Source organism: Serinus canaria, chromosome 1, assembly GCF_022539315.1.
Source record: "Serinus canaria isolate serCan28SL12 chromosome 1, serCan2020, whole genome shotgun sequence".
Classification (NCBI taxonomy): domain Eukaryota; kingdom Metazoa; phylum Chordata; class Aves; order Passeriformes; family Fringillidae; genus Serinus; species Serinus canaria.
Genome location: NC_066313.1, coordinates 36,082,224 through 36,107,116, shown reverse-complemented (window position 1 = coordinate 36,107,116; position 24,893 = coordinate 36,082,224). Strand labels below are relative to the sequence as shown.

Below are 24,893 nucleotides of genomic sequence, written 5' to 3'. Positions count from 1 at the left end.
ATATTTAATTTTTAAAGAACAGATAATATTTGTAAAATAGCTTTATACAAATTTTTAGTCTGCTTCTCATGAGTATTGAGAGTGATAGCAGCTCATTTTTGTGGCCAAAAAAATTGTTCCAAAATTTAAATTTATTTTATGGAGCTAAACCAATTATTTTTGGACTCTATTCTGACTCATTTCAGTGACAGATAAACCAAGGTCTATAACCTTATTTCTAATAATAGTTCACCTATAAGTCAGAAAACCAATTTTGACTTTCAAGTCACAATTTTGACTCAGAGAAGTCAGATAAAGCAGGACTGCCAGGAACCAAATTTGTATCCTTTCCCACAAGTTTCAGAGACTTTTGAAACTTCTTACTTGCTCTGAGGGAAGTTTAACATGTAGATATGTATGTATATTGATTTTGTGTTCCATATCTTGCTGTGGACATCATGGAAAAAAACAACACATTAAAATTGTTTCAGACTTACAAAATTATGTTTCAGGTAAAACCCACTTATTAATGATTGCTACTTTTAGCCACAATATTTTATTTTCTGCCACGAGGTTATATTTGTCCCATCTCTTCATTACCCCTATGCACAAAGTTTTCAGCTTCTTGTCAGCTTAGCACTGTAAGAGTCTGAGGGCGCTGGACTTCTGAGAGTATCAGAAATCATGTGAAGAACATGAAAGCAGCTAAAATAATAATCACATTTGTTACTTTGCTGTACTTAATATAGGTGTTTGGCAAGCTAATAGAACATTTAAAATACTGTGGTTCTTTGATATTTTTCTATCACTCTAGCAATATAAGGGTGATGTTTAATACATCTTTATGGCTTCAGAAGGAGTGTATTTGCTGTACAAATTAATATTAGGGCAGAAATATTTTTCATAATAGCCAGGTCAGGAAACCCAAACTGGAATGTAATAGCAACCTGAATTCCTCATTGTCCCATTTCAATACCTGACATGGATTTACCAGAAATCTAGCTCCACTACCCTAAACAGCATTGCTAAGAAATGCAAAGAGTAATGTGCATTTCAAGCCTAATGATAACGTAAGCTCATTGATGGTGTGCTTGTGCACAGATCCCAATCTGATTTAGAGAGAGTACAACCACATTGTGTAAATTACTATGATGCTCTGGAGTATATCCCAAATTGTTATCTGATTTCACAGCCACTGTTACAATTTGTTACCTGGAAAAGCAGAAATCCAGTTGGAATTTGAGCTGAGTTTAAAAATAAAGCAGAAAATAATCTTTTATTTTATGAACTGCAAATATTAAGTGTAGGTAAACTATTTATGGAATTAAGATGACCTGTCCTTGCTCTTAAAAAAGAGCATGTGAGCTCTTTTTTAGAGTCAGTGTAGGTACAGTTACTGAGTTCAGCTGAGAGCTCCCCTGATCAATAAAGATATCTGTTTCAAAATTAAAGGAATAATTTTCTAGGACTCTAAGAACTACTGTGAATATTTAGAAAATGGATTGTGTGCAAACATCTACACTGGGTTCATCCCAAATTAAGCAAGATAAATCCCTCTCTAGCTATCCAAAATTAGGTGTGTGAACTATTCATCAAAGCTGCTTTTAAAGTCAGTGAAAGGAGACCAGCATCTCCAAAAAACAATTAATCTTATCCTTGGATGTGTATTTATCATCAGAGATGGAAGGAAACATGTCTCCACTACAGGGAACCTTGAAGGTTGAAGTAGGTTAAACACCAGCAGTGGGTTTTGTTCGAGATTAGATGTAGACATGTGAGTCAAGTATATCAGCTACCATTATAGTCAAAAGGGCTTCTTCTTTTGGTCTAGCATCATTTGAGATGATCTAGGATATCCTGTCTAGTGTACAGTTGCCAGTCCAGATGATCACAGGTCAAATGCTATAATTTCCAGTCTGTCACAACTGTGTAAGGTGTGCTAAAGTGCATCAAATGACATTTTATATAGATATTTTGGTAAATAAAAGAAGTTCAATGAAAATTCAATATTTTCTAAAGGAATAATATTGTGTAAGGTAAATCTGTGAGAAATCAAAAATTACATTATCTACCATAAAATTAACCACGAAAGATGAAGCGAGTAGACACAGCGTATTCCCATTCTCAATGTATGTAGGTATGAAGAAGCTGGGAGGAAAGTCTCTAATGTTAATATTTGCTTTTACACAAATATTCTTCTCTCCAGTTTACAAATTGGATTCAAAGACATCATTACTGTCACAGAAATGCAATGTTTGGCTTATATGTGAATAACAGAGTGTCTGTCTCACCCTCTGTTCATGCACAGAAGGGAGGAAAATACCACTCCAGAGCTTTGATGAGCTGCTGAACACATAGACTCACTACATCTTCAAAGAAATGAATCCTGATCTTGTATAAAGAATGCAAAACTCCTGCTGAAGTAAAAAAATACCTCATTCATTTGTCTGGAAGCAGGATTCAGCTCTCAGAACTAAAACAGCTTGCACCCACCTGCTGCTTTAATTCTGAAACAAGTTTTCAATTAATATCTTGTATAAATCACTAATCCAGAGCAATGTGCTTTACTATGAAGACAGTATTCCAGTCATAAAGTGTGATCCAAGTGGAAACTCCCCAGAATTAAGCAGGAATGACCAGACATTACAACTATGATCTTGGTTTTCTCCATGACAAACTCTTGCATTGACTATTACACATTTACAATGTTTCAGTTTTCATTTGGTTATTGTTGTTTAAAGCTGGAGAAGGCTTGCTCTTCTGGCCATCAGTTCCTCCTTTGGATGTGTCCTGGAAGAAAAGCCTCGGCATCCACAGTGACATTAAAATTCGCTTGTATTCATTCCGAAAATTCTGATTAAGAAGACCATATATTATTGCATTAAGGCAGCTGTTGAAATAGGCCATTAAGTAACTTATAATGAATAGCCACTCAGGAACTTTTGGTGCCATTTCCGTAGGATCAATGGCTACAGCCAGTCCAATGAAGTTTAGAGGTGCCCAGCAAAAGGCAAAAATCACAAAAACAACAAACATGGTAAGAAAGTTTCTGAAGTCACTTGGCTTCAATCTTGGCTTTGTTTCTGACTTGACTCGTCTTCGAACTTGAAGCACTAAAACCCAAATTCGAAGGTAGCAGAAGCTGACAATGGTGATAGGGACGATGAAGTGAATGACCACAACAGCTATCGTATAGTAGGAGCTTGCAGTTTGGACAAACGTGCAGGAATAGATGCGTGGATCATACTTCAAAGAGCCAACAAAAAAATTTGGCACCGTTGCAATTACAGTTAATATCCAGACTAAGGAGACGTACAACATTGTATTCCAACAGCTGTACACTTTGTCATAGGCAAAACTGTGACATATGTAGCAATATCTGTTTATTGCAATTGCTGTGATGTTGAAAATTGAGCCAATTACACTTAGTCCCATCACAAAGCCACTGGCTTTACAGTGTGTTTCACCCAGTGTCCATCCATTGTGGAAAATGGCTAAGAGCACCAGTGGGTATGGATACAAGGCCACCACCAGATCAGCCAAAGCTAGGCTCACCACAAATGCGTTACCTGGAAGGAAAGAAAAATACAGAAGCATAAGTCTGAAAGCAAGCATAGCTGTGAAGAAGAAGAAAAGTGTTTCATTATTTTGGACATCTGTAATGCTAAATTATTGGTGATGTCAGCAAGCAGCTGGTATATAGGACCATCAGGGAAATGATTTTACAATGTAACTTGGAACACCATGGAAATATCTGGAGCAACAGGATGTTTCAAGTCTGTTGGTGACTGGATTATATCCTCCTTGCTCTTTTTCTCTTTAATAAACATAGCCATCAGTGAGCTGTTACGTAAGCACGTGTTAAGTGTAGCTAACTCCACGGCTGGATTGATATAATGAAAAAGAAAAAACTAAATTGTGCCATTATGCCATTCTATCCTCTCACTGGAATGCTAATGGGCTTCTCAAGCATAAAGGAGAAGGATATACAAAGACTAGGTCTATAGGTATTGGAAAGATGTGCTGTTTTATGTATACTCCAAATTGCTGCACAATATTCTGTAGAAATTTTTGCATGAATGGCCTACCCATGCTGCAGTTATTTTCTCTTTGGATTCTTTGTCTAAGGGAGAATGGATCACCTTCACCATCCTCTGCAGAAAGGCATATTTATTTATACAAAGAAAAGTTCCATGCATGGAAGACAAAGTATTCATATTTTCTGATGATGATATCCAGGGAATATAGGTGGTATGGTTGAGCCCTATCTTCTCTCTTTAACCGGTGTCCTTTTCATCAGTTTGAAATTTCTCACATTGTATGTAAGGGTATTTTTATAAAATAGTGAGATAGTAAACTATATTCCTGAAAAATGTTCTTTAGGAACTTCACTCTAGAAGATAGAGGTATTAACTTTGAATTCATGGCATTTAGGCAATATAAAATGCCAATATAAAATATGGTTTGTATAGCTTTGTATATGGCTTGCCTACTCCTTTTTTCTTTCCTGGAAGTCATTGGCAGCATAAACTGATATGGAAAAATTCAAGCAGTTTTTAAAATTGTGCATGGAGCATAATCATTTTTTGAAAAGAACAGTTAGGTGCTCCATTCTACAAATTCTGAGCTTACTAATCCTCAACTAACAAAGCAATTCTCCATGTCGTATTAAGAATGGCATGAACTGGAAGTCATAAAAGCAACAACCATGTACAAATATGCTCACCAAAAGTGACAGAATTCCACATCTACACTGTTTTCTTCACCTGCTTTACATCTGCAGCTTCTTGAATTAAGGAATGGGGAGCTGTCTTTCTCCCACACACTTTAGGGGACCACCATGCTCACCAGAATTTGCACAATAGCAAGTTAACTTAATGGAAACCAGGATTATCCATCTGTACTCTCAGAAACATAGCCTATTACAAGAACAGTGTGCAACTTATTTCAGCCAGCTCCTTGTTATGCATTTAGTAGGCTGTTTCATATAATTTAAAAAGCTACACAAGTCTTTCCATAGCTGCAGCTGCATGATTTGTGAGGAAAGATTGAACAAATTAGGGAGACGATTGAGTGGGCCATGATAACTTCAAATAAGCAAAGCAGGAAGGATATAACACGTTCCTATCATTGTTGTGAATCCAAGCAAGCTTCAGTCACAACAAGGAAGTTTCAAAAAAGACACAGAGAAAAAAGAAATTAATGGCAAGAAGAAGGAAGTGTAGGAACACCTTGCTTTGAGACTGCCACTGAAGACTGTAAGAAAGTAGAGAACAAGGATTTGTCAGTACTGGCCTAAATAAAGCTGATCCCTTTGTGCAGGAAGGATGAGATGACTGTGAAGGCCTCTTGTAGCCTTGTTGTGGCAAACAGGACAAAAACAAAACTAACAAAGAGCAAGGGCATCTTTATCAGAATATATTTACATCCTGGCAGCAAGAATTTCTCTTATGTTTTTTCATCACTGTATCTGACATTAGAAGACAGAGAAGTCAGAAGCTGGAAGTCAGAAGAAAGGAAGGAAGAAAAAAGGACAGAAAAAGGAAGGAAAAAAGGCTCTTTTTTCTGTTTTAGAATGCCTTTTGGAGAAAGAGAGAATTTAGTCTAGTGTGTTCACTAAGATTAATCTAAACTCTAAGGCCTTCCAGCATCAGCTTCTACCCAAAATGTAATTGTTCAGTTGAAATAGAGTGGGCATTGAGCTCTTTCAATCACATTTGGAAATAAACTGTAAAGTACATTTACCAAGATATTTTCAAAGTTTTGAGTGCCATTTAGGACGTCTTGAAAATTCCAGGTGCAATGAATAAATAGACTGAGCAAGGAACTTGTCAAAAACTTAATTTACTAGTTTACAACTCAGAAGAAAAATGGTCCAATATCTATAAAGGCCTCAGGTGATTTGTCACTTCTATAGCTTTTTACAGGGTTGAATGTTCCCACTGTGCACTGCAAAGTAAGGTCCAATGGTATTTTTCTGTCTTTGTGGATGACTACAGAATTAAGTTTAATGTTTATTACTGTAATGAATAATCTACAGAAGGAGAGAGAAACTTTTCTAATTCAAAAAACATAAATAATTGACATTTTGAGAAATCTAAGGTCTTAGACATTTTCTATGTGCTTGGAGAAAGTAAATGTTCCTTGACACACCTAACCCAGGGCTTTTAGAGTGGCCTAAATTACATTCATAATAGAACTAAAGAGGTAACTTTTTGCTGCCTGTAAAAAATAGAAAGCACAGAATTTTCATCTAGCTGGAATTATTATCATTGCTTCTGGAATTTACTTGATGAACTTTGTTTTTAGATTTCAGTTGTATTAGAGAGAGTGGTATATTCATTTTTTCACTGGAATGGAAATACCCAGTAATTACAAGCAGCAGCTACTGAAAGGAAAATGTCTTGCCAGGTATTCAGAAATATGCACATCTGTGCTGTTTTAAACACTGATAGTTCTAGCCATAAAAAAGAAAATAATTCTGATATTGACTTTGGGTGCAACAGAACTAGATTATTTCATGAAGCATTCTTGCATACTGGTTTACTTACTACAACCAACAGGAGAAAGAGAACTGTCACACCCTCTTGTAATCTTGATATGACTTGATGTTGTAGGAATTTACTTACAGAACAAACTTTTTGGTAAGGCCAAATCTTTTAAGGGCTAAGCATCTGCCTTCTGAAAAGAAAATAGACTTTTAGTTTCTCTACTAAACCCAGAAGCAATTACAGTGAGCATCTATTTTTTAAAGGTTTTTCTTCTCTCTTTGGTTTTAAACTGCTGAAAAGGCTTAATCATATATCATATATCATATATCATATATCATATATCATATATCATATATCATATATCATATATCATATATCATATATCATATATCATATATCATATATCATATATCATATATCATATATCATATATCATGGTGTTTGGGTATTTTTTTAGGTAGTGTTTTGGTTGTTACATATTTGTTTAACAAGTTTTTATGTGTTGCATACAGACATCACCCTCTTCTATGGCATCAGGTGGAGCAGAGAATTAAGTGTTTCACTCACTGACATTTGAATTCCCTGTGACAGTACAAGCCAAGACCTAGGGTAAGCTTTGATTTACTGAGACATGTTAATTTGGTATAATGTTCAGCAGAGTGTTGCTAACAGAAGGTGTAACATAATGCTCCAAACAAATGCCAGATGGGTGTTTGTTTTCTTTAAATGTGACAGTTTAAAGGCAGCAATATGTTCTTTTGTAGTTATGTTTCATTATTTCAGATATTAGTGAGGTATACTGCAGACTTTGATGTAAGAGAAATGGAGAGGCAATAGATTTCCACTAGAACAACATATTTTAGAGCCTTCCTGCCCTCCAGCAGATCAACACTCCCATCCAATTTGGTGTTGTCTGCAAACAGACCGAGGGGGCACTCAATCCCCTTGTCCAGATCACTGATAGAGATATTAAACAGGACTGGCCTGAAGAAGAATGCCTGACTCCCAAGAACAAAACCTTAACATGTAAAAAGGACTTAGAGATAGTGGCTAAGTGCCTTGCAGACTCCTGGACTGGAACAGAACTGTGTTCTGGGCCCTAGATCTGCAGCTGTGAGTTAGTGCTGGAAGCTCCATTTGCAGGAGGTGAATTTTAGGCTTATTAGGCAGATCTCTCAGCTGTTGACACAGAGATTTACTGAAAGGAGGTATCTAAATTGCCCTGTTGCTTTTGAGATCATGATTTTGGCATGCTTGGCAGCCAGGCATGAATGTAACCCAAACCAAAACCTCTGCTTCTCCTGCACTCTTTTTCTCCCTCCGGTTAAATATGGGAGCTCTAGTCCTTGCTGCGAGGTTGCTGCCTTGAGTTTGCCAATAGACCACAGGTGCAAAAGTGCTGTGCCGTTCAAAGCTGAGTAAAAAGGCCTGAGGTTTGTAATCCCCGAGGAGTTTTGCTCGCCTGTGGCTTGCTCTGGTGCTGCTGGGGACGGTGGTGATTCTCTGTTGCCACCTAGTGCGGGAGCCACGGCAGAGACAGCACATCGCATCACCTGGCAGGGCAGCAGAAAAAGGCCGGGGCTGGCTCTTCCAAAGCAAAACGCTGATCGTCAATCAGATACCACATTTACGGGGTGATAAATACTTTTCTGGGCTTCTGATACTTTCTGAGCTTGCAGGAACTTTTCTACTACCTGGTATTTTCAGAGAGGAAAGGGGAAGCAGAAGAGGCAAGACTCTACCACTAGAAATTTCACTGTTGCCGAGTGGTTAGGACACTTCCGTGATAGAAGAGCCCTTCTTTGAAAAAGACTTGAGTTTATGTCTCCCGTAGTCCCCAGACAGTGCCCTACTCACCAGCCCTGCCGCTCTTCTGGGGTTAGCGTGCTTGTCTCTTTCTAGGTTATGTTCAAGAATTTCAGCCTAAAATCAGAATACACAGGTTACCACTTGGATTGTAGAGTGCTCTTTATCAGTATGCTCATCCAAAAAAAAAAAGTTTAAAAATCCATCTCATGATTTAACAGCAGGGAAACTGAGATAGGTGCAAGAACTCTCCAAGACACTCATTAGGAAGAACACTCCAGGTTCATGAACCTTGGTCCTACTTTTTTCTTTTAGATAATGCCACCTCTGTTAGGCATCCTCTGGGAAAACTGGCAGCACTGTCCAGCTTTCTTCTCCCAAACAGCATCATAGTGGCATACTGATGCTGAGGAATGGAGCACATAGAAGAGCTGGAGCTATTAAATAAGGCTAGTTGTAGTCGTATTAAAAGCAAATAAAAGGGAATGGTTGCTGCAGTAGGTAGTAAATCCATAAGAGATTTTGTAGATGAAAGCATTTTACTTGTGTTTAAGGGAAGACTAGAAAAGTACTTGTAAGAGTACTTATTTTGAAGTATTACATTTGAAGTTTACTTAACAGACATACCATACTAGATTTAGGAAGTCCTCTGAGATGGAAAGAATCACAAGTTGTAATAATACAGAAGCATAGTGCAAGCTTTCTCTGTTCTCTTTTTCTCCTCAGTTCCTGCTTCCATCTACTGCTTAAGACAGAGTATGAGTCTAGCTATGCCTTGTTCTGTGTGTCCAGCCATCTGAAAGTGAGCTGCATTTTGCAGCAGGCTCAGGGGAGAAGATCCCTTATATCCATGCCCTAACTGTGAAGTCAGGCTCTTGCCTTGAGGGAAGTCTAGGATTGAAAAGGCCCGTGTTGCTGCTGAGAGAATCACAGACTTGTAGAATCATAGAATGGTTTGAGTTGGAAGGGACCTTAAGTATCATCTTGTTCCAACCCCCCTGCAGGGCAGGGACACCTTCCACTGCACCAGATTGCTCAATGCTCTACCCAGCCTAGCTCTGAATACTTCCAGGGTTTGGGCATCCATGGTTTCTCTGGGCAGCCTGTGCCAGTGTCTCACCACCCTCACAGTAAAGAATCTGTTACCTATATCTAATCTAAGTCTACTCTCTTTAGTTTAGAATCTCCTCTTTTTCAGTTTAGATGACACAGGAGGAGCGAAGCCAAGGCACTGACTCCGCGGCTTAGCGCCATGGCACCAGTGCCAGCGCAGCCTCAGAACCCCCAGTTGCTGAGCACAGCCAAAGAGCAACAAAACCAGACTGCTTTTTCACTGGTTCATGAAACAAGTCCTGTTTTCTGTGTCTGCCAGTACATATCAGCTTAATTTTCTTCTCTTGAAGTAATCACAGCTGTTGATTGCTTCAACCAAGAAAGAATAGGAAACCTACTTGTGCAACTGCAAGTATGGAAACTCATTTACTGCTGACAAAGGGGCTAATACGAAAAGCTGTAAAATAAAACAGGCGCAATCTAGTTAGATCCCATAAAGAGCTGGGCGACCTATAATCTTTAATAACTTTTTATTCTGTGTCTCAGCATTATATTGCATGTAAAAAAAAAGAAAAAGTGAAATATGTTGCATTTTATAGGATGTTGCTTTGTCAAAGAAACAAACAAAAACCCTACCCCAAAACTTGTTTGTGATCAACTATAAAAGACTGAAGTGTGGAACCAAACAAAGGAAGAATATTTCACTTCTAAAAACTCGGGAAAAAAACTTCATTATGCCTGACAGATTTTAATTTATATTGTGTGAAACAATAGTTCATTCCATCACCTTTATTATTACTTTCATCTTTGCTGCTGTATCTAAACTATATTTGTGTCAAAGGAAATTGTGTTGGTTTTTTCTTTATTACTGCAACAAAGCATTGCTCAAATCCTTAGAATAACTTAACTTCCACCTTCTTTTATAAAAAAAAGACAGGAAATTGAAAAATGAAAATAATTTTCTTCAAAATAAAACCATGTTTTGTTTTCTTAAGCTCTTTGGTTTGTGTTTTTTTCTATTTTAATATTTGCTAGCAGATTAGTTGAATTAAAAAAAAAACAAACAAACCAACAAATTTCAGACATTAAATAGTTCTATTTTAAAATATGAGGCTTAAGATATTACTGAAGATACTCAGGCTGTCAGCCTGGTATATGAAGTGAATAAAATTGGGGACTCATGGAGACCATGGGGCACAATCAGGACCAATTTGCCAAGAGATTTGATTAGCCATGATAAGGTGCATCTCGTAGTTAAGCCCTGCAGACCAATTTGAACAGCCCAGAACATTTTGACCAGTGTAGATGTTGGGGTCTCCACCTGCAGAACAGAAGTCATGCAAGGGGCCATTTCCTCAGTGCTTTGCTCAGCTGCTCTGTAGGGCTGCAGGTGGAGGACTTGCAGCCCGTGACAGCTGCCGAGACAGATATGTGCAAAGCATGGACATGTCAACTGGTTCCATCTGCTAAAAGAAACCAAATCTAAGCCCATTACTCCTCTTATGTACTTTTGGGTGTTCCTATGGTCAACTCCCAGACACAGTGGAGGATCCTGGATTTTTATAAAAACGGATCTGATATACTGCAGTATATAGAGAACACAGGAACATCTAATTGGAAAACACTCATGTTGACAAGTTGCCAATGCTTCTAAACAACCTATGGAGTCCCTTCATTATTATAATCTTCTTTTATTCTCTTGTTTCCTGTTTCACCAAGGAAGAAAATAGGTGACACTTGACAAAAATGGCCATTATAACCTTTCAGTAAGGAAAAGTCTTACCCTTTCTGCTCTGAGCCTTTGGAAGGCCTCATTACTGTACATGCATAGGGAGATGAATGTCTTCAGAAGCTGTTGTCAGTCTCTGCCATCTGCTTCTTTTGGAAACAAGGTCTTAAAGCAAAGTAGAGTGATATGATTCATCTTATAATCATACTCATAGGTTTGTAAACAGCATGTGAGCAGATGAATAAATAAAATGCTTTTACAGAAGATGATTGTGTATTCTCTTCTGAAGTATTAGCTGCTTTGTGTTCCAATTCAATACGGACAAAGTGTGTAATGATCATTTGCTGAATCAAGGTCTTTTCTGAGAGCCAGTAGAAGCCTTGAAAAATGACAAGACAACAACTCTACTGTGGCTGGGCCTGCAAGTCATGATATTGTTGAGATAGGTAAATGAGGGGTGATAGGCATGCAACCAGTATAGCCATAGAGCTACAAAAGCTGGAACTGATCTCTGGAGTTCATCTAGTCCAACCCTCCCGTTTAAAGAGGGATAGACTGTAGTGTGGTGTTCAGGGCCATGTCCAGTCAGCCTTTCACTTCTACAGCCTCAGAGACTCAACAACCTCTCAGGGTGACCTGTTCCAGTCAGGAATCAGTGTACAGGATATTTACCCTTTTTGCTAGGGAATAGAGGCAAGATGCTGTCAATTTTGTGACAGGTCAGGAGTCTACTTGATCTACTAAATATCAGAAGGTACTTAAGATCATACCTGTTACTATGCATGCAGAGACCAGACATGGTAATTAACAATGAGCTAGACTTGCTTGGTCAAGAAGAGGCCCCAGTGCAGACTAGAATAGATGGGGCTTTGCTTTTCTTATGCTTCTGCCTTTGTATTCTTTGTGACCTCAGAGCTTTTTGAACAATCTTTGAGTGGACAAAATAGTCTGAGCCAAATACTGAGCCTGGACCAAGAAACATTTCCAAACCAGTAAATCTGTGTACCACTAAAGGTACAGAACTCTGTGGGGGTGGAGCGTGGAGTCTGGTAAAGGCTGCACAGAAAGAGGCAGGAGGCAGCAGCTCCCAGCAAAATCATTTTCAGAAAGCAATTCCCACTGGTTAGAATGCTCCTCCTCATCTAGATACTCACCTACTAGGTTAGAAGAATCTAACCTAGATTCTGCAGAATCCTGTTCCCCATGCTGCTCTGATGACCTTTGAGCACTGTGAACTGACAGCAACCAGACCTTCAGACTAGCTCCTTGTGGCAGTTCTAGCTAGTTCACCCCCGAGAGTGACCTGGTGGCCTGTGACCCAGAAAGAGAGATGTGGGTGACTTCTGCCTGCCTAACCTACTGAGTCACACCTCCTTTACTCCATCAATACACTTGCAAACTGGAGCAAACCAATATGGCTTTTACTAAGCTGAGCTCAAATGGAAATCACTATATTTGTTCTTTAATTTATATATTCTCATGTAGTAGTATATTCATATATATATATATATATATATATATATATATATATATATACACACACTACATGAGAATGTTTGAGAGTGTTTGAAGGTCACCTACTTCACTCTTGTGTTTGCTCTCCATCAGCAGAGCAGATTTTCTTCCTTCATCTTTAACCAGGAAGCTGGCTGTACAGCAAGTTTCACAGTCTTTATGGTCCTAGCATACCAGGTGTTTCATAAGAGTGACTAAAGAAGATTCTATTGTTTTTAGGTTATCCAACCAGAGGCCTAATTACAGGACCTCAAATTCGTTAACTTTTCTTCTGCTTTGAAACAACAGATGTCCAGTGCTGCAATTTGACTCTGGATTGTGTAGTTGAGGTTTCATACCCTGCAACACAATCATAGGTAAAATTTTATAAGCTCTTTCAACCCACTTACCAGTAGATCATTTTTTCTAGGCAAATCAATATTGTTACACCATCCTTTTACAAAGCCTGCCTCAACATCTGATTAATATTTTACACATTTTGCTTCCAATGACTGCAAAGGGAAGAATAAAAAAAGGAAGGAGAGGCTTGCTTAACATGAAAACTAATTCAGAAAGTAATCTTTTGTCCACAGGCTCTAACCCCACCTGTGAATAAAATAACAGTTACTTTTGCAGTTGCTTTAAAAATATTTTAGGGAGACTTCTTGTCCTTGAGTAGGAGTGCTCTCAATTTGCACAGCACAGCACTTACTTTCTGACACTATGTTTTATGCCAGTAAAACACCTGGAGTATAATGGAGTACTATCTGACTTGGGGGAGGGAAGTTTGAATTTTAAATATTCTTCCTGTCATGTCCACTAACATAACAAGACAAAGGCATACAAAGATACTAGTCCCCTATTAATATTTCTTTTCCTCTCTAACAATGCAAAAATTACACCCTGTGCATTCCAGTGAGTAACAACTGATTCCAAGCTGGTTGGAATGTTTAGTCTCTTGAATATATTCCCAAGACTCCTAAGGACCTTAAGTGGCAGTCCACAGAAAGGAGGGATGGACAACTCCCAGTTGGCATGTAGTGACTAAGCTGTCTTGAAGAAAAGCAGCATGTTTTAATATAACAGCCTTTTATTTCTCAGCAGAAAATCTGATTAGAGTTGACTACTGCTAAAAACATATTTTAATAATCCTAAAGATCACAACTCTAATGAATTTCACCATGGACAGGATCTGCACAGAATGGGCATCTTGAATAGACACTTTTTTCATCAAACTGTGTGGATAATATTCAAAAAGTAGGTTATTTTTACTTGAATAAAAAAATTAGCACATAGAAATACCTAGATTGATTGTATTGGTATTGATATTGAATATCTTCTCACAAAAGGTTATCTTCCCTATTTGGACTCAAATGTATATTGTATACTTGAATTATTTGGAAAAATGGAACTGGCATTAGAATGAGAGGACACTGAGAATTTTGGGCAGCATTGGAGCAAATCATAGACACCTGAGGATGCCGCTTATTGGTCCCTGTCTTCTTTGCAGTGATATATTTTACAATTCGCTGCAAGTTCTAAACTTATAATTAGTTAACATAATTATATTTACAAGGGCTGAGATACCAAGTGGATATTTTTCTTGTTAGTCAGACTGTTGGTTCCAGGAGCTGCATGTGCTATCTTCTGACAGCAATTATTGCCTCCATTGAGCAAATAAGGCAATATAAACCAACAGGTAAGCAGATGTTGTTCTATAGCAAAAAGATGACAATATAAATGGAACTATCATATAAATTATTATCATCTTCATAAAGTGTTTAAACATTGAAACTGATCCAAGTCCATAAAACACAGTTGAAAAAATTAGTAAGTCTGTCAGAAGGGTTACATTTTTACTGCAGACATAATTTAAGCAGCATTTATTAAACAGTGTAATCAAATACCTCTACAATTGATAAATAATTAAAAAAAGAATCCCAACAGTCAGGATTCTAGTAATTTAATGAATGTGTTTAAGGTGTTTTTATTTGTTTTCATGTCAAGATGTAGCTGTCCCATACGCAGCTGAAATGTCAGGAAAATGCTGACTCTGGCTCAGTCCTCATCAGAGTAGAGATCAAAAGTAAAACAGGAGATTCTAAAGCAGCTACTGTTGTTAGGGAGGACGCACCACAGTGTTGCACCCACAGTGATTTAGACATGCTTCTGTGGGATTTTGCTGCCAGGAAATCTGTTTTATGCCCATATCAAGGTGGAAAGTTAAAAAAGCTGAACAACTCCTCAGATTCATTTTTAGGAAGATGAAAATTGTAGCATTAGCATTCCTTTCTGCAAATGAAAAAAATGGTTTTATCAGCTGAGGATAACAAGGCTGTCTTCATCTGTATTCTTGGCAAGGAGGCAATGTATGTGCCAGTTCAAGGCACCAATATGCACTGGTAAAGGATAACTTCTAAGAAGCCAAAATCTGAAGCATATCTGAAGGTAGCGGTACTCATAATGGATCTGAATTGGAGTAGGAGTCGAATTTACTCCTAGAGGCAGAGAACAGGTTGTCACTGATTTAATGGAATGAGAGTAGTCTCCTATAACATCCTCAACACAATGATTAAAGTAATCTGGTGAATATATATGGCTAAGATAGATGGGAAAATCAGTCTTTTAAAATGAGTTGTCCTAGTGCTCTGTGGGGAGGTTTGGTCTCAGCTCTCACTGATTGTGCCAAAGAGCACCATGAATCCTTGAATTGCTTCTGCTGGTCCATCCAAGAATAGAGCTTTACTGCAGAGAGGTCATTCCTCATGCAGTCAGTCTTGCAAAAGGAATGTCAGTCCAAAGTCCAGGAGAGAGCTGGCAGGAAAGGGAGTGCTCCTAAGACCCATTGGAACTGCCACAATACAGCTGCTAAGAGCTCCTTCTAATTTCCTGTCTCTGAGAGTACGTTTGTCTTGGTTATATCAAGGAGATGAAAGAAACTTATCCATACTCTGAGCTGGCAAAAAAAAAAAAAAAAAAAAAAGAAAAAAAAGCAAGAGCTGTGTGACTGTTTTAGACTAGGCCTAAAGGGGAGCCTGAATACAGTATTGCAGGAAAAGCATGGCACTAACAGCATCCTTTGGTTTTCCTTCCCTTGAAACATAGGTAGCGTGGACATGTGCCAAATGAAATACATGACATAAATACACCCTTAGATTCTTTGCTACAAGTTCAGGAAAACATACTTCTGCAGCTCAAATAAATCCTTATCATTCTATTTCCTCTAAAGATAAGCATACCAATAGCTCCACTTATTAAGTGGAATAGGACTTAATATTACATTCTAAAATAAAAGTACCTTGGACCTGATCTTGGCAATAAACTTCTTTTTTGCTTATCAATAAATGGAATACTTACCGTACAGGATAAAGTAAATGATAATTCAGAACAACGATAACTTGGCAATAATGTGTTGTCAAGTACTTCAAAGGAAGATTCAAAATACCCTATGGCTGCAGAATAACCAGCACTAAGTTACAATTTTACCCTTAACAGCATTTCCTATGATGCAGATTGATAGAGAAGTTCTTTTTCCACTTCTTGATGTTTCTGTACTCCTAAATACTTCTTTCAATCCCTCTAGGATCATAATTACCTTACAAACTTTCTATTTCTGAAATAATTTAAAATTCTGTATCCTTCCGATTTTTTCTCTTCTAGAACAATCTTAGGTTTCCACTCTTCAGTTTTTTCTAAATTTACCTGCAAGATTCACCTCCTTTGTTAACGAAATTTTCTTATTTTGCAAATTAGTAATACTGGCTTTTCACTTTGCTCCTCTACTTTTGGATTTAGTTAGAGGTTAACAAAGTTTAAAGTTATTATTTTATAAGTAACTTTGAAGACTTATTTTCTCATTTAGTTACTGTTTGAACCAAGTCTCACAGAAAAGAGGATGGAATTGGTGATGAACTTATTCTGTTTCCTCTCCATGAAGAGAATAGAAGCATAATTAGAATTATGAGATGAGTCACAGGCACATGACTGAATAGTTCTAGAAGTTATATAGAAAGATTTGGAGTATTGATCATTTGGAGGTATTTTCTGGAAGAGGTTTCATATTTTCCTGGGGAGGTTTCATATCTTCATGGACAGACTTCACCTAAGCATATGGGATACCAGCTTGCAATCCAAGCTGGCAGAATGAATAAAAAGAATTTGAAAATGAGTGATGGGAAGAGAGCTTGAGAGGAAACCATATAGTTTCTTCATTTAACACCCAGGGCAAGGCAATTTTGGCTTCAGGTAGGTGGTGGCAAAAAATATAGAAAACAGGAGTTCAAACATTGCAGAGTTCAACTGAAGTGGTAATATAAAAAGCAGTAGAGTCAGTTAAAGGGTGCCAGGAACCTATGCCATAAAATAGGGGATCCAAAACCAGTGAGAAATAAAAATAAAACTTTATGGAAACAATTCTGTTAGAATGGAATTGCACCAGTGATCAGAGAAGAGAAATACCAACCAAAAGGTCCATTGTCTTCATAAAAGAAGGAGAATGAAGAGAGAGATTGAGAGAGAGAGAGAGAGAGAGGAGAGAGGATATCCTGGTAAAAGACAAAATTACATTGGGGAAGAGTTGCAAAGACAATGTGCAATGAAGAATGCAGAAACCTGAAATTGGATAAGAACACCTTCCTTTTAGGAGGAAAACATTAATGAAGCCAATTTAACAATGCAGGTCCTCATATGTAAAGGGGAAAATAAGCACTGAAATGACAGCTGAGTTCTGGACATACACCCAGCAGATTTCTTCAATTCAGTCTATTTCCCAATATACCTCAGCCTTTGTTTTCATAAAGAACAAAGACATCCCTGAAGAGCCTGCCATAGAAAATAAGGTTGTATTGAAAGTAGATGAGATTATTTTGGGTAAATTAAATACAAGAATAAACAAAGCAGACACAGCTAAGAAGGGGGCTTGCACATTTTGATAAATAAAAGAAGCTAATTAGGAAAGTGAAATCAGCTCTATTGAGGAGCTTAGGGACTTGAATGTGGAGGAATGTTGGCATTTCTTCATATTAAAGGTACAAAAATATTCTCTTTAACTTGCATCCAAAAGAGGAAAAAACATAAAAAAAGTTCCAGATCTGGATGGAGAAGAAGTTGTCTCAGTAAGGACAAGAAATGAGGTTAGAAGTAAAAGACATGTCCACCAAGAAAACTGCTAGAGAGAGCAAGAATTGATAAAATGGAAACTAACCCCCTAAATTTTTTTGACTTCACAAAGACTTCTAAAGTTACTTAAATGTGTTTTCAGCACAGCGGAAAAGAGGAAAGGAAATACAAGTTACTGGGGGAGGGGGACCCTGAAAATTGAGTTAAAATGGCTCCTGGTTTGAAGAAAGATTTTGCTAGACCTTTTAATAAGGACAAAAATGGTGGTCTTGGGGACAAAGCAGGCTGACAGGTGAGGAATTAGCATATCTACGCTACAATAAAGCAAAAATATGAAAATATTGGAAAGGTTGAATAAACTTGATGGCAGGAATTTTTTAACATCTGTTATCTCAGAGATAGTGTTGTGTTCTGAAAGTATTGAGAGCTACATGTGGGACCTGTAAAAAGGGGCTGAAATGTTCTCTAGTCCTCACTGCCTGTAGGGAAGTGCAGATTTCTCTCAGGCTTGAGTGATTTGATTTCTCTCAGAGCTTGGCTCCCACATGCATCCCAAAGAGCAGTGTTGCCATGACTCACTTGCAGCTGTGGTGCTCTCACACTTTACTACCCATTTCCTCCTCCTTTGCTATGGTGCTGCACAAATGCTGTTTCTTTTGGCATGAATGGTGCTTGCAGTAAGTCAGAAAAGCAATTAGTCAGGGAGTAATAAGAGAAGCAAACCAGTGTTGCCACCTCTGGAAGATTCGTTTGTCTACCATAGAGTATGTGCTGACATGTCACCTTTATTCAAGGTGGGAAATTGTTGAAAAGGAAGAATGAATTAAGAACTATTTGGGTTCTTAATCTCAGCTGTAGCCAAGACTGAAGAGACAAACTTGGAGGGATAGGAAAATTAAAGATGCATGTATAGACAAATGGAATAAAATCAATGTGAACTTATACAAAGTGGCTGTACCAAGTAATCTGATCATCTTTATTTAATAAAAGCTGGACTTGGACTTTCTGGATCTGGGAGGTTGCTCTAAACAGATCTAGCCTTGGAATCACCAGGGTACCACTTACAGTCTGTTGCTACCACTTCCTGGACAATGATGAAAGAAAAATTGGTGGACCGGAGGGAGATAACCTACATTGAACTAATTTTGTCTGTTTCAGAAGTATTACATCACAGAACCCAAAGAGAACTAATGAAATTTTGTGATAATACAAAGTTCAGAGCCTACTGATACACGGACATGTCAAGAAATTTTTTTGCTTGAGGACTAAACGACCAGAAAGTGGATAGAGTATAATAACATGAGATATGAGGTCAGGCACTGAAAGAATAATTGTATAACAAAAGAAAAAGAAGAGCTGCATCAGCAAGTGACTGCACCAAGAACAGTCACCCATATTATGCTACCACATAAAAGGAAAATGGGTCTTCAAGGTGTGCCAGGTCCATTTTGTCAATCCAGGAAAGGACTAGAGCAGAATAGAATGTTAATATTTTCTTGAGAATATTAGTGGTACTTCATCTGCATTACTGTGAACAGGTCAGTTTTCTGTTTAAGACAGATTAATTTAGTTTGGAAAGGCCTAAAACCCCCAGGAAAATTAAGAATTCAGCTACTTAGAGGAAACTAAAAGTATTTGACTTGTCTACTACAGAAAAAAAAAAAAAAGTTTAGGGGTAAACATTTGTTTATTCCCCATTAATATTGCAGAAAAGTTCTCAACAGGTAGAGAAATGATCCATTCAAATTAAATTACAATTGTAATTCTACAAATAAAGATATCCACTCTAAGTAAGGAGCTAATATTCAAAAAGTTAAAATAAAGTAAAAAATGAGTTTGAATCGTGGTAAGAGATAGAAGATCTTTATTCTAAGTGTTGGGTTCAATGAACTTTTGTGAATGTTGAAGCTACATTCTCATCAATTTCTTAGCATCGAGCACCTTTAAGGAGAATGGGAGAGAGAATATGAGAGTCAAACACAGCCAGTCCTGGAGCTAAGAATTCTGTGGATCCGGGGTTCAAGAAATGAGGAGTACAAAAGCTGAAACCATCACAGTGGGATCTCACAATCTGCTCATCAAAATATGTTCTTGTCAGCATCACTGCTGGTATTAAAGGACAGTTTTTCCAAGTGGTTTCAGAAACAGGCTTCTCCACTGTCATTTTGTAAGAGATGGATTCCATCACAGGAAATAGCTATCCTGTATTCCAGTGGACAGGAAAAATAATAGCAGGGAAAGAGATCTGGTGTGGCCAAGGAGATGAAGAATAGCTGAAAAAAGCATTTAACAATGGGGATAACTTACCTTCAGCTGTATCACAGAGATGTGGAGTGAAGGCTATGGAAAGGGAAAGAGCATGGAAAAATAGTACAAGTCTTGCTTATATTGGTGAACAAGTTTATTCAGTAGATGGGTAGGTACCAATATTATAATCCTACGTGCAGGATTGTTTATTTTGTATCGATGTCCATATGAGAAGCATTGTCCATCTCTAGAGCCACATACACATTGGCCAGAATTAACATGTGAATACAACAATGCTCTTACAGGTGAAAGAAACATGAATTTTGATTTAATTTGTGTTGCAACAGCACCTTGCTATTCAAATGGAAATCAGAGTCTCACTGTGCTGTGTTAGCTGATATATATAGAAAGGAAAATAGTGGAGAGGGTGAGGAGGGCTGACAAAATGCACTAAAAATACCACTTTCCACTAATGCATTCTTTGGCAATGCACCAAGGTTAATATTAATATTCTGCCAAAAGTCAAAAGGTCCCAAGACCTCATTACTATTTGAAATGATATTGAGTTAATGTGCCTAATTCTCACTTCTCACTGATTTTATGCTGGCTTTAGGGCCAATGAAGTATAAATGGTTAGCTTCATCTCTGTCCTCTGGGAGATGCCTTGCTGGTTCCCACTTTCTAGAGTGTTTCCTACCAGGTTCTTACCCCAGCCCATACTGTTATGTTTATAGCTACAGCTGTACAAAAGTATCTTTAAAGTTCTTAAAAGCATCTAGTGGCTTTGATTTCCTTGAGGCACCTTTGGGATACTTGATCATCCAGCAGTGGTTGTTGAGCTCATGTAAACTTTAACACTTCAAAAGTTCAGCAACGTAAAAGCTGCCATCAACTGGGCATCTTTAATTGAAGACACACAAAATCAATAATTGTTTCTGAAAATTCAGAACACATTTGGCATTTCAAATAGAAAGGCAAGCTGATTTAATTTTATTATTTCCACATACAAAGTTTTATTTAATTTTGTAGTGTGTTAGATGAAATTGCTCTCTTCTCAAATTAGAACTGATAAAAGCATTAATTTCTGAAAATTAAATCACTTTCAGAGATCAGAAGTTGCTCAGCCTCTCACAGAAAGATTGGGTGCAGTTATGTAAGACAAGCATGTTGATTCATACCAATTATGCTATGCATTACTTGGAAGAGTCTTCACAGATTTTCCCCCAAATCAACTTTAAATGTGGGAAAGAGGTTCCTGTGTGATCTGAAACAATCATTCTGTTGTAAGGGTGGCCAAATTCCCACTTTTGAGGAGTGAGCAATGTCCAGAAACACCAATCCTATCTATTCTTTATTTCTCTCCTGCTGAACATAAGAGGGTACAAGCCCAATGGCTAATAGGTCATTTTATTTCACTCCATTCTTGCACCTCCCATTATATAACAGCATTAGAATAGATTTACTTTTGGTCATGCTTTAATTTTAAGGACAGTGATGCATAACTACATTGTGTCCAGTTATCAGAAACTTCTCTCTGTGAAGTCTACAACAGAATAGTGTTGATAACTCCTGGGAAAACTGCTAGACCTGTATTGCTTTCTGAAGGTATGATTACTTCTTGTGCCACAGAAGTAGGCAGAGCTGGTTAATTTATTCCTTATACACCTGTGACTTATTTGAAGTCCCAAACTCTCATCCAAGAAGAATCTCTCACTAACTTCTTCAAAGGGAACCGAGTGCTCATGATGTATAGCTCTTCCTTTTTCCTTCGATCATCTGGATGTCTTCCTGTCATACCCATTCCCCTAACTTCATCATTTTCTTCTCTGACAAGATCTAACTCCTTTCATGCCGTTTTTCCTCACCATTTCACTTTCTACTGCATTCACTCCCCTTGCAGGTACAAGCACGTCGTTTCTTGTTTGCTCAGAACAGGAACCTGCAAGTCCATCTGCTTTTCCATCTTTCTTTGTCAGAGGCTAAGGCAAGTACTGCCTTAGCTCTCTGCCACTTTCCCATCCCCTCTATCACTCCACCCACATCAGTTTCCAAACCTCTTCCACTCTGCTTCCTCCCTAAGAAATTTTTCATGAAAAGACTTTTGTAGATATTTACCAAACTATGCCCTTTCAGTTTCACCTCCAAGAGTCATGTCTCCCCGATGTAAAACTAAGTACTGGCAATTTAAAAGGTATTTAACCTTATGAAGATCATGTAGAAATAATTCCCTGATGTTTTTCACAGTACTTATCAAAGATAAAGAGATCTTTGGGACAGGGTCAGTGACATCACATTGAGGATTATCCTAAAAGGAGATCAATTAGCAGGTATTTGAACAAGGTAAGACGACTACGTTTGGGGGATTTTTTTTTCTTTTGTTTTGTGGTGCTGTTTAGGGGGTTTTTGGGTTTTTTTGGGTTTTGGGGTTTTTTCCCCAACAGTCCCAGGGTGCCACTTTGATCAGTATCTTGAAACTTACTCTTCTAGACATCACTCTCTTCAAGTCCAAACTTCCCTTAGCTGTTCTTTGGGTGAAGGGAACGTTTCAGAAGAGTCTCTCTCTTCCTCCCCCTGGACGGGATTTGGTGCCTCGGGCCGGCCGCCCCCTCCAGCGAGAGCTTGTTCCCTGAGCGCTTCTTCCCCCCGGAGTTCAGGCGCGAATCCCTCGGGAACTCGCCTTCCCCCGGCTCTGAGGGGGTCGGGAGAGCCCCGGTGAGTCACGACGGGTCCCGCGGGACTCCGTGCCCCGCCGCGGCGCCCAGCCCAGCCCAGCCCAGGCCCGCTCCGCTCGCCCGGGGCAGCGCCCGCGGTCCCTCTCGGGGCACGCAGAGCTCCGGCTCCGGGGCATGCTGCACTGCCGGCCTCGGCACGGCTCTGCTTCTCTCGAGTTGCTTCCCCGGGACGGACAGCCCAAGCACAAGCGCACGGACTAGCAACAGACACCCCACGTCTTCCCTCGCTCAGCCAAACCACCCTTCCAGACGTTCTCAGGTTCGGTGCTGCTCGGGGCAGTGTGATCTCTCAGCCCGTGTAAACGGGACTTGCCGGCATCTCCCGCCTGCAGCTAGACGTGCAGCGATTGGGGAGCGCAAGAGTTACCCCTCCATAAACTGCTTTTGCCCCTAAGTACGATTTAACTTAGAGAAAGAGCGAACGAGCGCCTGCTCCCCATTAGCAGGAGCTCTAGTCACAGCACGTGAGACACGACAGAGCTTGGGAAGCGACACTGGTTTAAAAAAACCCCAAACCAACACCCCCACCATCCCCAGGAGAAACAAGCCAGCAGCTCTGTCTCCTTCTCAGTGGCACAGGAGCACCCGCTGACACAGAGGATCGATGGCAGAACCCTCTGGCTCCGAGTGCGGGGAGCATAGTGCCAGCTCAGACTCCTGCCAGCTCCCAGCAAAGTTTGGTTACCCCGACCTGCGTGCGCACGGAAAACGAGGGAACTCGAGTCTCTAAGGAATGAGGAGTTCCGGGAACAGATAAGTACTATAGGAACTATAGTAGACACACCACAGTTTCAGGGCTAGCACTTTATCCTGCACCGACACCCAGCATCCAGCCGAGTGCGTGTGTGCTCAGCTCTGCGCATCAGGGAACAATCGGCTCCATCAATGGAATGAGCCGGAGGGGGCTGTAGGATCCGCACGCAGCGGGACGTGCGCGAATCAGGGCCAGGAGGCAAATCAGAGAAGTTGGTGAGAAACTACAGAGTTTTGTAGTTTGAATCACGTTGTAACCAGCCCGGCAGCGATGAGGAGATAAAGCCAGGACTTTTAGCAAGTAAAAACCGCAGAGCAACATTCTAGCACACACAAGGAGAAACTGTAGACACGATTCAAAGACAACACCGCAATTTATTTGTAGCGTTCTGGTTGAAGGGTATGCGATGAGGAGACAAAAAGGCGATTTCGTGAAGACTACCGTGAGCTCTGATGCGGGCTCCAGAGAGAGGGTTGAGCTTGCACAGCATCATATCTTTAGGACTCTTGAGCAAGTTTTAAAAGCTCCTCCTTCACTCCTGCGATGGCTTTGGGCGACTTTTTGTCCCCGGATGGCACCGATTCCCCTCCTCGGGAGCTCCATAGAGACCACATAACGCCTCATTAGGAACCCCTGAAAGACCTGCGCTCCGGGACGGGGGGCGGGACGGAGCCCGAGAGGAGCGCAAAGGCGGTGCGCTGGGAAGGGAGACTGAGCGCCTGGGGGTTCCTGCACACACTACAGGGCAAGAACCCATGGATGGGGGCTCTGGTCCCCCGCCTTCAGTGGGCGGCCCACACGGACTCGACAAGCGGGCTGGACTTCTCAGGACACCTCAGGATAGCGGCGGGACTCCGGGCGCTCGCTGCTCCCTGCCACCGCCAGGGCAGGGTGCGGGGGTCAAGCCCTTACCTGAGTTCCGAAGCTTGCGGTTCCTGAAGACAGAGAGGATGACCAGGAGGTTGCCCAGGATGTCCACCACCGTGGTGAAGATCAGCACGCTGGACAGCACCGGCACCACCCAGGCGGGCCGCGGGGCGCCCGCAGCCGCTGCCTCCCGTTCAGCCAAGCCGAGGCGGCCTCGCCCGCCCGGGTCACAGCAGTTCCTCAGGGAGCCGTTCTCCAGCATCGCGGCCACCCCGTCCCGGCGCCTCCCCGCGGTGACCGGCGGCGGCCCCGCGGACTGGCCGCGCGGGCGGGCGGGAACGGCTTTAAGGGGCGCGCCGGGCGCTGCTCCGCCGGGAGGGGCGGGGATGGGGCGGTGCCAGAGCCCCCTCCTCTTTCGCGGGCAGCGGGGGAAGCCCGGGGGCGGGCCCAGCCCCGCCTGCCGAGGGAGGGCGGAGGCGGCGGCGGCGGCGGCGGCGACGGCGGCGGGGAGCGGAGCGGGAGCGGCGGGGGCTGCCGCGGCGGGGGCAGCATCCGCGGGTAGCATCCGCGGGCAGCATCCGCGGGCAGCATCCGCGGGTAGCGGAGGCAGCCGCGCTCTGCCA

The 24,893-nt window shown here is 40.4% G+C and overlaps 1 protein-coding gene across 1 annotated transcript; it reads right to left on the bottom strand.

The window, feature by feature from the left end:
* Positions 1–766: 766 nt before the first annotated feature.
* Positions 767–24,532, bottom strand: MTNR1B (melatonin receptor 1B). The gene is made up of 2 exons (XM_009102747.4): positions 24,316–24,532; positions 767–3,548 (listed from the first exon to the last, which is right to left on the bottom strand). The coding sequence occupies exons 1-2, from the start codon at positions 24,530–24,532 to the stop codon at positions 2,680–2,682; spliced, it is 1,086 nt and encodes a 361-aa protein (XP_009100995.3). The 3' UTR covers positions 767–2,679.
* Between the last annotated feature and the right edge of the window lie 361 nt (positions 24,533–24,893).

Bases quoted from the DNA above. Each gene is read 5' to 3' on its own strand.
- MTNR1B (XM_009102747.4), bottom strand. From the start codon at position 24,532: ATGCTGGAGAACGGCTCCCTGAGGAACTGCTGTGACCCGGGCGGGCGA. The intron at 3,549-24,315 runs GTAAGGGCTTGA...CTTTCCTTCCAG, and splicing joins CCGCAAGCTTCGGAACTCAG to GTAACGCATTTGTGGTGAGC.